At 44.2% G+C, this 15,558-nt stretch overlaps 1 protein-coding gene across 2 annotated transcripts in view; it reads right to left on the bottom strand.

The window, feature by feature from the left end:
• Window positions 1-15,558, bottom strand: part of tbl3 (transducin beta like 3) — a 42,263-nt gene that overhangs the window by 19,703 nt on the left and 7,002 nt on the right. For both annotated transcript variants that reach the window (XM_055651107.1, XM_055651106.1), the window contains 7 exons: window positions 15,188-15,329; window positions 12,819-12,903; window positions 12,104-12,274; window positions 11,384-11,459; window positions 8,925-9,021; window positions 6,720-6,928; window positions 3,128-3,269 (listed from right to left, as the gene is read on the bottom strand). In XM_055651107.1, the coding sequence (XP_055507082.1) occupies window positions 3,128-3,269; window positions 6,720-6,928; window positions 8,925-9,021; window positions 11,384-11,459; window positions 12,104-12,274; window positions 12,819-12,903; window positions 15,188-15,329 (922 nt within the window). The remainder of the gene's footprint in view (window positions 1-3,127; window positions 3,270-6,719; window positions 6,929-8,924; window positions 9,022-11,383; window positions 11,460-12,103; window positions 12,275-12,818; window positions 12,904-15,187; window positions 15,330-15,558) is intronic.

Raw genomic sequence — 15,558 nt, 5'->3', positions numbered from 1 at the left:
GTGGATGGTTGTTTGTCAGGTTGGAGGCCAGTGACGAGTGGGGTGCCACAGGGATCTGTGTTGGGTCCATTGTTGTTTGTCATGTACATCAATGATCTGGATGATGGTGTGGTAAATTGGATTAGTAAGTATGCAGATGATACTAAGATAGGTGGGGTTGCGGGTAATGAAGTAGAGTTTCAAAGTCTACAGAGAGATTTATGCCAGTTGGAAGAGTGGGCTGAAAGATGGCAGATGGAGTTTAATGCTGATAAGTGTGAGGTGCTACATCTTGGCAGGACAAATCAAAATAGGACGTACATGGTAAATGGTAGGGAATTGAAGAATGTAGGTGAACAGAGGGATCTGGGAATAACTGTGCACAGTTCCCTGAAAGTGGAATCTCATGTAGATAGGGTGGTAAAGAAAGCTTTTGGTGTGCTGGCCTTTATAAATCAGAGCATTGAGTATAGAAGTTGGGATGTAATGTTAAAATTGTACAAGGCATTGGTGAGGCCAATTCTGGAGTATGGTGTACAATTTTGGTCGCCTAATTATAGGAAGGATGTCAACAAAATAGAGAGAGTACAGAGGAGATTTACTAGAATGTTGCCTGGGTTTCAGCAACTAAGTTACAGAGAAAGGTTGAACAAGTTAGGGCTTTTATTCTTTGGAGCGCAGAAGGTTAAGGGGGGACTTGATAGAGGTTTTTAAAATGATGAGAGGGATAGACAGAGTTGACGTGGAAAAGCTTTTCCAACTGAGAGTAGGGAAGATTCAAACAAGGGGACATGACTTGAGAATTAAGGGACTGAAGTTTAGGGGTAACAGGAGGGGGAACTTCTTTACTCAGAGAGTGGTAGCTGTGTGGAATGAGCTTCCAGTGAAGGTGGTGGAGGCAGGTTCGTTTTTATCATTTAAAAATAAATTGGATAGTTATATGGATGGGAAGGGAATGGAGGGTTATGGTCTGAGCGCAAGTATATGGGACTAGGGGAGATTATGTGTTCGGCACGGACTAGAAGGGTCGAGATGGCCTGTTTCCGTGCTGTAATTGTTATATGGTTATATAGTTATATGGTACAATGCGCCATCTGCAGTACACTCATGAGCATAACAAGCAAACAAAAAGTCAGCAATCACCCGACCGATACATGTGTAGGAAGGAATTGCAGATTACACAAAAAAGCTGGAGAAACTCAGCGGGTGCAGCAGCATCTATGGAGCGAAGGAAATAGGCAACGTTTCGGGCCGAAACCCTTTGGGTGGAAATAGGCAACGTTTCGGGCCGAAACCCAAAGGGTTTCGGCCCGAAACGTTGCCTATTTCCTTCGCTCCATAGATGCTGCTGCACCCGCTGAGTTTCTCCAGCTTTTTTGTGTAACCTTCGATTCTCCAGCATCTGCAGTTCCCTCTTAAACACAAGGAATTGCAGATGCTGGTTTAAACTGAAGATAGACACAAAAAGCAGGAGTAACTCAGCGGGTCAAAGAACATCTCTGGAGAAAAGGAATAGGTGATGTTTCGGGTCGAGACCATTCTTCACCGATACATGTTGTCTGTTGTGGGCAAGTTGGGTCGAAGTGCCCGTTTCTATGCTGCGTAACTCCACGACTGCACAAATATTTCTAAATTATATTCCTCAATTGCTAGGTTTAATTACTTGAAAGATTCTTTGTGATTTTATTTTTTGTTTTAATTTTGTAGCGGCTTTTGATTCTATTTATTTATTTATTTTAAGAGGGCTCATATTAACTAGATTTTCCCTAAAGTCTCTAGTCTGCAGAGTGGCATTTAATTAGAAAAGTGGAGACAGCAATCGATTTTTTTAAACACTGAGTGACTCACTGTCTCTTCCCCCACCCCTCCGAAGACCAATTTACTATTAACTATCTGAAACGTTAGTCAAATTACTGATTTGGCTATTACCCGAGCTCACGCGAAATGGCTGGCATGCTGAAACTGTGACAGATTTTTCCAATTGTAATTACTAATCATGCCTGCCTCATTGATTTGAGCAGACTGCCAAACCAAGTGTGTAGTTTTATAGGATCTAAGGAATAGGGGTAGAATTAGGCCATTCGGCCCATCAAGTTTACTTCACCATTCAATCATGGCTGATCTATCTCTCCCTCCTAACCCCAGTCTCCTGCCTTCTCTCCCTCTGACACCCGTATTAATCAAGAATCTATCTATCTCTGGCCTCCACAGCCTTCTGTGGCAAAGAATCCCACAGATTCACCACCCTCTGATTAAATAAATTTCTCCACATCTCCTTCTCAAAAGATTCTGAGGCTATGACCTCTACTCCAAGACTCTCCCACTAGTGGAAACATCCTCTCCACATCCACTCTATCCAAGCCTTTCACTGTTCTGTATGTTTTAATGAGGTCCCCCCTCATACTTCTAAACTCCAGCGCGTGCAGGCTCGGTGCCGACAAACGCTCATCATAGGTTATTCGACTAATTCCCGGGTTCATTCGTGTACACCTCCTCCTCTCCAGACCCTCTCCAGTGCCAGAGTCCGGACCCTCTCCACAGCCAGCACATCCTTCCTCGGGTAACAAATACAAGAAGTAACTGAAAAATAATAGTTCTTGGGCATCTCCGTCCATACATGGGCGGCACGGTTGTGCAACTGGTAGAGTTGCTGCCACGTAGCATGAGAGACCTGGGGTTCGATCCCGTCCTCAGCTGCTGTCTGTGTGGAGTTTGCACATACTCCCCGTGTGTTTCCTCCGGGTGCTCTGGTTTCTGCCCACATCACATAGATGTGCAGGTTTGCAGTTTAATTAGACCTCTGTAAATTGTTCCCAATGTGTTGCGAGTGGATGAGAAAGCGGGATAACACAGAACTAGTGTGAACGGGTAACTGATGGTTCGCATAGCCAGAAAGTTTCAGCATAGTTTCAGCATGCCAGCCATTTTGTGTGAGCTCAGGTAATAGCCAAAGCAGTCATTTGATGGCCAGAAAGTTGCATCTTTCAATCAATAAATACGAGTGATTCACTTTATCTAAACACAAGCCCAATAAATCCTGCACATTAGACTTAACACATTTTTGCTAAAATGGCGAAACCAACATTTTCCGATAACATTCTACTTTGGGGGGGGGAAAAAAAACATATTCTCCATTCTCTCCACTTACCCGAGTGCCCGTATAGGACTTGACAATTTAATGTTGCCAGTTCAAAGACTTTCAGCTGTGGACTGTTTGTAGCTACCACAATGTGTGTGTCAGAAGGCCCCAGGAATTTTACGTCCAGCACCTCATCGTTATAACCAACAAACTAAAAAGTGAATGCATTAAAACATAAAGTCAACATTTTAAAGCGTTCAGAAATTGAACCATGTTTAGACTGTTGCATACATTTAAATACCAGAACAGTGCCTGTTCCATTGTTAGTAAGACATTTAAACAACCTCTTTACCTTCATATAATAATGTCTAATATGAAGGAACTTGTCTGGAACAGTCACTGCTCATAAGAACTAGAGCTGATTTCGTTTAGTTTAGAGATATAGCGTGGAAACAAGTCCTTCGGCCCACTGGGTCTGCACCGACCAGCCATCTTGGCGTATATATACGCTATCGTACACACACTAGGGGCAATTTTTGCATTTACCAAGACAATTAACCTACATACCAGTACGTCTTTAGAGTGTGGGGTGAAGTCGAAGATCTCGGAGAAAAACTGCGCAGGTCATGGGGTAAACATACAGGCTCCGTACAGACAGCACCCGCAGTCGGGATCGAACCCGGGACTCCGGCGCTGCATTCGCTGTAAGGCAGCAACTCTACCGCCGCGCCACCGTGTCGCCCAAGGAGCGTGGACTTTGGAAATTGTGGCAAAACATGGCGCCTCTTGCACACGGGCTCAGTAGATTATTTCTGTACACTTGCTAATCGGGGATCGCAGGGTGTAGCAATATTCTACTGGACTGTTTGCAAGATAAACAATTTCACTGTGCTAGCACTTTGCACAGATTATTGTACGGGTTAAACGATAATTTCAGCTAAAATGTAAAATGGAGTTATCAGCCAGATTTGCAGCACTGCATTCCAGACCATTCGAAAATAAGATGTTTCCCAGACAAGTGGGAGATGTTTTCCGCACCTGTTCATGCCTGGGAACTTACAATGTCTGGGAAAGTGTTGAGCAAAACACAACAGCAATAGTTAGGTGGACCACCTGCGCCCCCCTGCCGCTAGTAGTGCAGAAACGTTGTAGAGAGTGGGAGGCATGACTGGTTCGAGGAGGGGGCAGTGGCACGATCTGCTTGGACCGTGCCGCGAACGGTGCCAGGTGATGAAGAAAAGGAACATCCTGTGGCAGGCTCTGCTGTGTACGTGGGGAATGCGAGTGCATACGGGGATATGAGAGTGTCTGTGCCTTACCTGGTAGTGTAATAAAATGCCTTGTTATTCAAACTCTGCTGTCTGAATCCGACCATTTATCGAACACAACACGAGCGACAATCAAAGCACCATTGAACCATTGAAGAAATCAATGGCTTATAACACTAACCTCCTGTAGCTGCATCAATAGTCAAAGGGGGTTGCATTTTCCTCCTCACCCTCTCTGTACCACTCTAATAAAGGACACGTCTTTTTGCTCTCCTGAAAGTCCTCTACTTTCCAAATTTTCTTAAAAATTGCAATGGGCTTAAAGGTGATCAATCGCTACAGCTACGTTTTTAATGCTCCTGAAAAGAATGGTCTTACAGCGCCAGTGATCCCAGTTCTATCCTAACTATGGGTGCTGTTTGGGTGTCTCCGTGTGACCGTGTGTGTTTTCTCCGGGTGATCCGCTTTCCTCCCAAAATCTAAAGATGTGAGAGTTTGTAGGTTAATTGGCTTCAGTAAAAAAATTGTAACTTGTCCCTAGTGTCTAGAATGGTACTAGTGTACGGGGTAATAGTTGGTCGGCGTGGACTTGGTAGTCTATAGTTATCTATCTTTGGCATAAACCAGCTTCTGCAGTTCCTTCCTGCACATAAGCCTCGACTTCACCTCCATAATCGTTACAAACACCACATCTACTATCACACTATCATCAATAATTTGCAATCGCGAATGTCACACACTAACACATTTTAAAATCCTGCCATTGTCTTTGACATAACATGGATAGGAAAGGTCTGAAGAAGGGTCTTGACCCGAAACGTCACCCGTCCCTTCTCTCCAGAGATGCTGCCTGTCACGCTGAGTTACTCCAGCTTTTTGTGTCTATCTTAGGAAAGGTTTAGAGGGATATGGGCCCAACGCAGGTAAGTTGGACTAGTGTAGATGGGACAACGGTAGGCATAGGCAAGTTGGGCCAAAGAACCTGGCTTCATGCTGTGCGACTTCCTTGCGAGGACTCTATAACACTGTTGCATCCACCAACGTCCTCCACACCACTAAAGAATCTCCCTCTTACCCAACATCCACAAAGTTAACCAGGGAGTATTCCCCATCACATCGGCAGCCAAATCTGTCATGCTGATTCACAGATGAGGAAACAACTTACAAAATAAAATCTAAATGCTACATGGAGCAACACCTAAACTATTTACAAATATCAACTATCATCATGTACATGATGTTATTGCAGTTGAACAGCAATTAAACATTCCCCTTCCATCTCCATTCCTTCCTCTAGCTTCACAATTCGCAACTGTTCAATCCTTCTGTTACACCACTTCCGTCTTTTCATTTCAGGCCTTTGTCTGATCATCTGCCTATCAAACCCTCCCCTCACCTGTATCCACCTATTACCTGCCATGTTTTGTTCCCTGCCCCCCCCCCCGACCCCCAGCCCCCGCCACCACCTCTTTTTCACCAGCCCCCCATTATGTCACCAATTCACGTTCCCCAGAGATACTACCCGACCTGACGAGTTATCCCAGCACTTGTTTCTACAATGAAACCTATGTGCTGTGATAGTCATTAAATCACAGCATGGAAACAGGCCCTTCGGTCCAACTTGCCCATGCTAACCATCTACCATGGATAACATGTACCTACCCAAATGTCTTTTAAAGTTGTTAATGTACCTGCCTCAACTACCTCCATAGTAACATAGAAAATAGAAAATAGGTGCAGGAGTAGGCCATTCGGCCCTTCGAGCCTGAACTGCCATTCAATATAATCATGGCTGATCATCCAACTCAGTATCCTGTACCTGCCTTCTCTCCATACCCCCGGATACCTTTAGCCACAAGGGCCACATCTAACTCCTTCTTAAATATAGCCAATGAACTGGCCTCAACTACCTTCTATGGCAGAGAATTCCAGAGATTCACCATTCTCTGTGTGAAAAATGTTTTTCTCATGTCGGTCCTAAAAGATTTCCCCCTTAACCTTAAACTGTGACCCCTTGTTCTGGACTTCCCCAACTTCGGGAACAATCTTTCTGCATCTAGCCTGTCCAACCCCTTAAGAATTTTGTAAGTTTCTATAAGATCCCCCCTCAATCTTCTAATTTCTAGCGAGTACAAGCCGAGTCTATCCAGTCTTTCTTCATACGAAAGTCCTGACATCCCAGGAATCAGTCTGGTGAACCTTCTCTATACTCCCTCTATGGCAAGAATGTCTTTCCTCAGATTAGGAGAACACTGGCTGCTCATTCCATACATACCCACCACCCTATCCATGCACCTACCCAAAAGTCTTTTAAATGTTGTTATTCATGATATTAATATTTCAGATGCAATTTTATAATGCCCTTGGGAAGTCATTCTTTAAACTTTACTCGCCTGGCGCTCAAGTTTCAGAGTACACAGGTCATAGATGAGGATATTATGTTCGGCTGTGACAGTGGTTAGCTTCCTTGTTGCCGAGACAAGCATGCAGTGAGTCAGCGTCTGCTCATCTGCGTTATCTTCCACTTCCTCTCTCGGTTTACCAGGCACACGCTGAGAATATATGCACTTTCCAGAACGAGCTTCCCAAATTCGAAGGATCCCTAGCAAAAAAATGAATGATAATTGAACCAGCGGACTAGAATTGAAAAGTAAATACAAGATTACGATCTTTCTGGGAAAAAAACTCATTAATTCATATAACAGAGAGAGGGAGTTTAGGGTGGGGGTGAAAAACACAACAGGGGCGAGGCCAGGGGTCAAAGAGGGGCAGAGAGGTAAAGGATGGCTCAGGGGAGGTAACATGGGGGGAGATGATGGGGGCTGAGAGAGGAGGGGTTGGGGTGGGAGAGGGAGTGTAAATTCATAACTTCTAGGGGCAGAATTAGGCTATTTGGCCCATCAAGTCTACTCCACCATTCACTCAGGGTTGATCTATCTTTCCCTCTCAACTACATTCTCCTGCCTTCGCCCCTGACACCCACACTAATTAACTAAAGTTGTGGGGTGAGGAGAAATAGAGCGGTTTGAGAGGGGGAAGGGCAGTAGGACCCAGTGGTGCCGTTACTGAGGTGACACCCACTAATCAACTAAAGTTGTGGGGTGAGGAGAAATAGAGCGGTTTGAGAGGGGGAAGGGCAGTAGGACCCAGTGGTGCCGTTACTGAGGTTCCCTGGAGGGGGGATGGTGAGGCAGTAGCACCTCGAACCAAAACATCACCTATCCATGTTCTCCAGAGTTGCTGCCTGTCCCGCTGAGTTAGTCCAGCACTTTGTGTAGTAACCGTCTACAATGCTTTGTTTCTATCTCATGTATGTGCAGGGTTTGGAAGATGAGCAGATGAAGTTACAAAAATAACTCAAAATCTGCCGTAACATTTTAAGAAATGTTATCATTGAACATCTAATTAATTTTTTTTATTTTATTGAGTCGTACTTAATACAGGTACAATACCAAAGGGAGTATTCAGATGAATAAACAACCTCTCATAAAATAGACTGGTTTCATGCAAAGTGGTGTTAGGAAATGGGCAGCAAAGTGGCAAAGTTGTTTGGCTGATGAAGGGTGGATATTAGTTTAGTTTTGTTTAGAGATACAGCACGGAAATCGGCCCTTTGGCCCACACCAACCAGCGATCCCCGCACATTATCCCACACACGAGGGGCAATTTTACATTTACACCAAGCCAATTAACCTACAAACCTGTACGTCTTTGGTGCGTGGGAGGAAACCGAAGATCTCGGAGCTAACCCACGTGGTCACGGGGGAGAACGTACAAACTCCATACAGACAGCACCCGGAGACGGGATAGAACCCGGGACTCTGGCGCTGCGAGGCAGCAACTCTACCACTGCACCACCATGCAGCCCTGTGCATGTGTACCTTAAGTCACTGAAAACACAGCCATGAACATAAGTGTATGGCAGGGAGATCAGATGGGGTTGCAGAGCAGGTACTTGTAAAAGTGTGTAAGAAGGAACTGCAGATGCTGGTAAATACTGAAGATAGACACAAAGTAACTCAGCGGGTCAAGCGTTGGGACCCGAAGAAGGGTTCCTACCCAAAACCTCACCCATCCCTTCTTCTTCTTCTTGCGAATGAAACATAAACCAAAGGAATAGTTAGATCTCAAGCCTGGGTGTTGAGCTGCCAGGTTGTTGTCTCTGTTGGCGTCAATGTCTGCCAGGCCCTGAGCTCCATTTGGTGGGTGGTAGAGCGGGCACCCAGAGATGACATGGTGACCCATCCCTTTTCTCCAGAGATGCTGCCTGACCCGCAGTTACTCCAGCACTTTGCGTCTATCGTCAGAAGTTTAAAAGGATAGATAGCAGGGCACATTCAAGTATGAGAATTTTTCATTCCAACAATTTGGGAATAATAGAGGGCCACAAGAATAAAATATGGGTGCAGCACAGGACACAAGCAACAGAACTTTGGATGAGTTGAAGTTTATGGGAGTTTGACCAAGACGACATTGCAATAATTAGAGATCACAAAGTGGTATAAATGAAGGGTTCCTACATATTCGCTGCATCAAAGGTGCAGACTGGTGACAATATGATCGCTTTATAACTACTTCAGCCTACACACGTTACTTACCTTTGCTGCCCGCTGTGATAAAATGTTGTCCTTTGCTCGTCACCCCCAAGGGAGTGAAATCCTCATCTTCTGGGAGCAACATTACCGCTTCCACAGTCTGACAGAAATCAACAAAGAAGTTACAATATTACTCTTACTAACTAAATTACATGGCTCATGTGCAGGAAGGAACTGCAGATGCTGCTTTAGACACAAAATGCTGGAGTAACTCAGTGGGACAGGCAGCACCTCTGGAGAGAAGGAATGGGTGACGTTTCGGGTCGAGACCCCCTTCCTTCTCTCCAGAGATGCTGCCTGTCCCCGCTGAGTTACTCCAGGATTTTGTGTCTCTCTTCAACTTGAATTACATGCCTGTTCTTTTGTACTGAGGTTTCTATTTTGCGGCAGATCATGGACATTCTTTGCATCAGAGACCATTCAGCCCACTAGGCCCATGCTGCCTCAAAAAAGGAGAATGTTTACACTGTTCCCACTGTAGGTCATTGCATCAAATGCTTATCCAGATACTTGTTTTTAGTTTTAGAGATACAGCGCGGAAACAGGCCCTTCAGCCCACCGAGTCCGCACCGACCAGCGATCCCCTCACATTAACACTATCCTACACTAGGGAAGTTTTTTACATTTATACCAAGTCAATTAACCTACAAACCCGTACGTCTTTGTAGTGTGGGAGGAAACCGATGTTCTCGGAGAAAACCCACGCGGGTCAGGGGGAGAATGTACAAACTCTGAACAGATAAGCACCCGCAGTCAGGCTCGAACCCGGGTCTCTGCGCTGTAAGGCAGCAACTCTACCGCCGTGCCACTGCGCATGGTCAAACATGCACAATCTTGAGGGGCCATATAGCCTCCACTTATGTCTGGGAAATAAGAAAATACGCGATAAAACCGTGAATCTACGGCTGGTTGCTTCAGGCAAACTGGACAAATAGGCCATCTAATGGATAAAGAAAGCAATTACACCATCTTCACCCATATTGTTGACACAAGGAACTGCATAGACAGGTTTACTAAAAAACAGATACAAAGTGCGAGAGTAACTCAGCGGGTCAGGCGGCATCTCTGGAGGACTTGGATAGGCAAAATTTCGGGTCAGTACCCTTCTTCAGACTGTTTGTAGAAGGGGAGAAAAAAGCTGGAGAGGAGAAGAAAGCTGGAGGAGAGGTAGGGGGGCAGGACATCGCCAGATAAGTGATAGGTGGATATGGGTCGGGGGGCTTTCTCCCCCCCCCCCCCCCCCCCCCCCCACTACATCATCAGTCTGACGGGTCCCGAACTGAAACGTTCCCTTTCCATGTCCTCCGGAGATGCTGCCTGACCCGCTGAGTTACTCCAGAAACTGTGTCTTTTTTTCCCCTACCTAATTTTGTAAATTGGGGAAGTAAAGTGATTCTCCAAAATATCGTTCAAAATTGCCCTTTTAATCTGAAAGGTTGCCTGATGGATCGTGAATTGAAATGAAGGCAAAGCATCATCACGGTAAAAGAGTTTAGCTTCTTTCCGGCCGCTGTCAATCTACTAAACAACGTACCTCGGTGACTGCCAATCACCCCCCCCACGGACACTTATTATTTATTTTTTTAATTCAAAATCGTTTGCTATGTCGCTCTTCAAAGGAGATGCTAAATGCATTTCGTTGTCTCTGTACTGTACACTGACAATGACAATTAAAATTGAATCTGAATCTGAATCTGAATCTGAAGCTTCTGATGGGAACAACCACTCTGAAGGCTGTAAATACTGCAACTTAAAAACCACTCAGAGTTGCTGAAGGGGCCGACCATCACTTAAACTGCTAAGGGAGATGTGAAAAATCGACGCAGAGTGCTCGAGTGACTCAGCGGGTCAGCCAGCATCTCTGGAGAAAAAGGGTGGGCGACGTTTCGGGTCGGGACCCTTCTTCAGGTTCGAGGGAGATGTGCGTACGTGACACTTTAATCAGCATCTAACCTAATTTCCACTCCCTGAAGAATAAACAAAGTTAGACAAACACGGATATTAATATAAACAAATTAATACTCACTATTTCATGCTTACCTACTACTGGAGGAATGCAGAGATCTCCAAAACATATTAAAATGTACCGGTGCGTGCAAGACAGTGAGTCCACACCTTACATGGGAGTGGGTGCAAGCAGATTAGAGGAACGACACCCGATAAGCATTTGCAGCCATCAGCTTGAATGCCTTGAGGCAAGTTTGTATTACAGTAATCGGTAATTAGATTCAAAACTCCGCACTAAATGTAGATATTCACACAGGTTTTATAATCTCAGTGCCTGATACTTAATGCTGGTTTTCGCCCTTTGATCAAAATAATTATCCATGAGGAGATTTTAAAAATATTGAAAAATATTTTCATGACTCATGGTTACATGATGAGGGGGATTGCAATTGGAGTTTAAGTTATGTATGGCTTTTTCAGCATTGGAAATTGTTTTCATTCTCAGTTCAACTTACCTCAAACACAGGAATTGTTCTCTGTGATTTGCAGGTTGCTAAGTCCCATACAGTACATATTTTATCTCTGCCGGAGCTGTGGAAAAAAAACCGATGTGTGACATATGATGAAAGAATGGATCGACTGGGCTTATTTATTCACAGGATATTTAGAAGGATGGGAGGGAATCTTATAAAAACATATAAGATTCTTGAGGGATTGGACAGGCTAGATGCAGGAAAAATGGTCCCCATGTTGGGGTAGTCCAGAACCAGGGGTCACAGTTTAAGAATAGCAGGTAGGCCATTTAGGACTAAGATAATGAAAAACTTTTCCACCCAGAGAGTTGTGAATCTGTGGAATTCTCTTTCACAGAAGGCACTGGAGGCCAATTCACTGGATGTTCTAAAGAGAGTTAGATATAGCTCTAACGGAATCAAGGGATATGGGGAGAAAGCAGGAACGGGGTACTGATTTTGGATGATCAGCCATGATCGTATTGAATGGCGGTGCTGGCTCGAAGGGCCTACTCCTGCACCTATTTTCTATGTTTCTAAGAAGCCAAAAACACTGGGGTAAAATTTTCCAAGTTTATTCAACTTCTCTTTGTAGCTGAAACCGAATTCTGATCCATGCAGCATCCTGGTAAACCTTCTCTGCCCTCTCTCCAAAGCTTCCACATCCTCCTGGTATGGGGCGACCAGAACAGCAAGCAGTATATTTCACAACATTACAAGTACCTGACAAGAGTGTTGCCATCTAAAGTAAAAGCCAAGGAAGTCACAGCACTGTAGTGGGCATCCAGCACCACAATGCACTTGCTGGTATTCAGGCTCCAAAGTCGGATTTTATTGTCCATTGAAGAGGAGAAAAGTTGAAGTCGTGAGATGTCAGGGTGAAATTCAACAAGGCTGCAAAAGAAGAGCAGAGGTGAGAGGGGAACTCACACAAACAAAAGAAATAATAATTAGTGTCATCCCATTTCAATTACACAGAAACACCTCCCCAGACAACATAGTGATTACATTTTGCCTGTTGTAGTTCAGATTGGAGATACAGCATTGAAACAGGCCCTTTGGCCCATCGAGTCCATGCCACCCACCCTCCAGCTCTATGCCATCCCTGCTTCACATCCACTCCCTACACACCCGGGGGGGGGGGGGGGGGGGAAGGGTTATTTACATAGGCCATTTCACCTGCATGCCTTTGGGATGTGGGAGGAAATACACGTGGTCACAGGGAGAACATGCAAACTCCACAGTCAGCACTCGAGGTCAGGATCGAACCCGGGTCTCTGGCGCTGTGAGGCAGCAGTTCTACCAGCTGTGCCACCATGCTGCCCTAGCATTTAATGTAATGTTTGTGTTTAAAAAATATATATTTTAAACTAGGCTTGCTATCGTTACAAACAATTATTATTACTTTCATTATTAAGTCACGGTTAATTTTCCTTACTGGACAACTCCAAAGGAACCCTTCAGATTGTGTGTGCAGTACTGCTTGAAAACATCCCAGATCTTGATAGTACTGTCACATCCACCTGAAAGAAAAACCCCAGCAAGTCATAAATGTCATTACATTCCATGCAAGTCATAGTTATATTCATAACCAGAGTCCTACAGCACATTAATTTCCCCTTCGGCCCAACTTGCCCACACCCACCACCATGCCCCTTCTACTCTTGCCCTACCTGCCTGCGTTTGGCCCATATCCTTCCAAAATTATCCTATCCATGTACCTGTCCAAATGAGTCCAACAAATGAATTCACCGTCTGCCTAAAAAACTAAATTATGACATCCTTTACGCATAGTATAGGTCAAGTCACATTTACTCTCATACACACAGCGAGGACAGTGAGATTCAGGTCAATTAAAATCTTGCTTGCAGCATCACAAGGACATAGACTCAGACAAACCCCCAAAACAGGTCTGACAAAGGATTTTGACCCAAAAAGTCACCCATTCCTTCTCTCCAGATATGTTGCCCGTTACTCCAGAATTTTGAGTTCTATCTTTATTAAGTATGAATTACCCATACACTTTTCAAAAACAGCAAAAACAAAGCAGGCTATGCAAAAAATACAAAACATTACCACAAAACACAATTGGAAATCCCACATATCAAGGGAAATGGGGAGAAAGCAGGAACAGGGTACTAATTCTGGATGATCAGCCATGATCATATTGAATGGCGGTGTTGGCTCGAAAAGCCGACTCCTGCACCTATTTTCTATGAAATATAAACATTACTACAAAGCACAATTAAAAACAAATAAATTCACTACCTGCCTAAATGCATAAGCGTGTGCATGCGTGCATAGGCGTGTATATGTATGTATGTAGGTAGGTAGATAAAAATGCTGGAGAAACTCAGCAGGTGAGGCAGCATCCATGGAGCAATGGAATAAGTGACGTTTCAGGTCGAGACCCTTCTGCAGGCGGGTCTCGACTCGAAATGTCACCTATTCCTTCGCTCCATAGATGCTGCCTCACCCGCTGAGTTTCTCCAGCAATTTTATCTACCTTTGATTTTTCCACCATCTGCAGTTCCTTCTTAAACATATGTATGCATGTGGCTTATGTATGGATATATGGATAGGCTTGTTTATGTTTATGTGGATGATGTGTGTGTGTGTGTGTGTGTGTGTGTGTGTGTGTGTGTGTGTGTGTGTGTGTGTGTGTGTGTGTGTGTGTGTGTGTGTGTGTGTGTGTGTGTGTGTGTGTGTGTGTGTGTGTGTGTGTGGGTGTGTGGGTGTGTGTGTATTTATGAGATAAAGTTTGTGAATTAATTGATGAATAGCAGAGAAGGGGTAGGAATAAATAAGTGTATACTTTCTCCTACTTTTCAAACGTAAGATTTAAGTTGGGATGTTTGTGAGAAGTTATTCAATGAGTTGTGTATAGATTTATTGTTCATTTCATTGTTATTTTGCGTTGTTTTTAACTTTTTTTGTTTTACATGTATGAAATAAAATATATACGACTACTACTAAAAAAACTAAATGATGACATCCTTTATGCAAACAGTGACAAGTCAAATTTATTGTCACGTGGTGTACTGTAGTGCACACAATACACTGCAGGAAGCTTACACTTATGGTGGTTTGTTGTTGAGACTGGGTTAGAGTTATGCAGGTTGGTTGAAGAACCTAATAGTTTTAGGAAAGCAGCTGTTCGTGAACCCGGTTGCGTAGGTCTTCAGGCTTCGGTACCTCCTGTGTGATTGTAGCAGCAAGAAGAGGGCATCGACTGAAGGTAGGAAGCTTTAATGATAGATGCCGCCTTCCTGAGGCAGCACCTCTAATATATGCTTAAGATGCCTCTCCCACACAGACAGGCAAGGACAGCAGTTCAAACGAACATCATTGCCTGCCTGCCGCTCTCCTAAGCGCTTCACCCTCTTAAAAATAAGCCTGAAGGCTGGTCCCAATCCAAAACATCACCTATCCATGTCTTACAGAGATGTGGTCTGACCCACTGAATTACCCCAGCACCGTCTTTAAAAAATATATATAATCGCTTGTCATTCATAGCTTCTGGAGCCGTCCTGGAACCAGAAACATCACCTATTCATGAATCACCTAACCACGATCTACAGAGATGCTGCCTGACCCGCTGAGTTACTCCAGCACTTTTGGAAACCTATCATTTATCTTTCATAAATTCAGGATCTAAGTCCTGGAACTATCAACCCACCTAAACTGGAAAGACTGCAGCAGTTCAATACGGTGAATCACCATCACCTTCTCAAAGTAAATTCAGCAAAATCGCACACATTAAAAATGGAATAAAAGCAGATAAAAAGATATAACAAGCAGATATACCTGTGGCCAATAAAGTTGAGGTAGAGTCAAAAGCCATGCTCGCCACTGGACTGGTGTGAATAGCTTTCCATGTACGAATACACATATCCTCTTTCCAGTCCCATTGTTTCAAGAGCAAGGCACGACTACCTGTCACCAGCATCTGCCACGTAAAATATTAGCATTAATAAACATACAAAGCATCACCTTTGTCAAACTTGACAGATGTAACACGAGCAAATGTACCAGAAGTAGGTTTGCACACTATAGTTTAGTTTCGTGTTATGGCACAGAAACAGGCCCTTTGGTTCACTGAGTACACGACAACCGTCGATCACCAGTTCACACTAGTTCGAGGTAATCTCACTTTCTCATTCATTCCATATACATTA

Source organism: Leucoraja erinacea, chromosome 20 (assembly GCF_028641065.1).
Source record: "Leucoraja erinacea ecotype New England chromosome 20, Leri_hhj_1, whole genome shotgun sequence".
NCBI classification, from domain to species: Eukaryota; Metazoa; Chordata; class Chondrichthyes; order Rajiformes; family Rajidae; genus Leucoraja; species Leucoraja erinaceus.
This window is presented reverse-complemented; position numbering and strand designations above follow the sequence as displayed.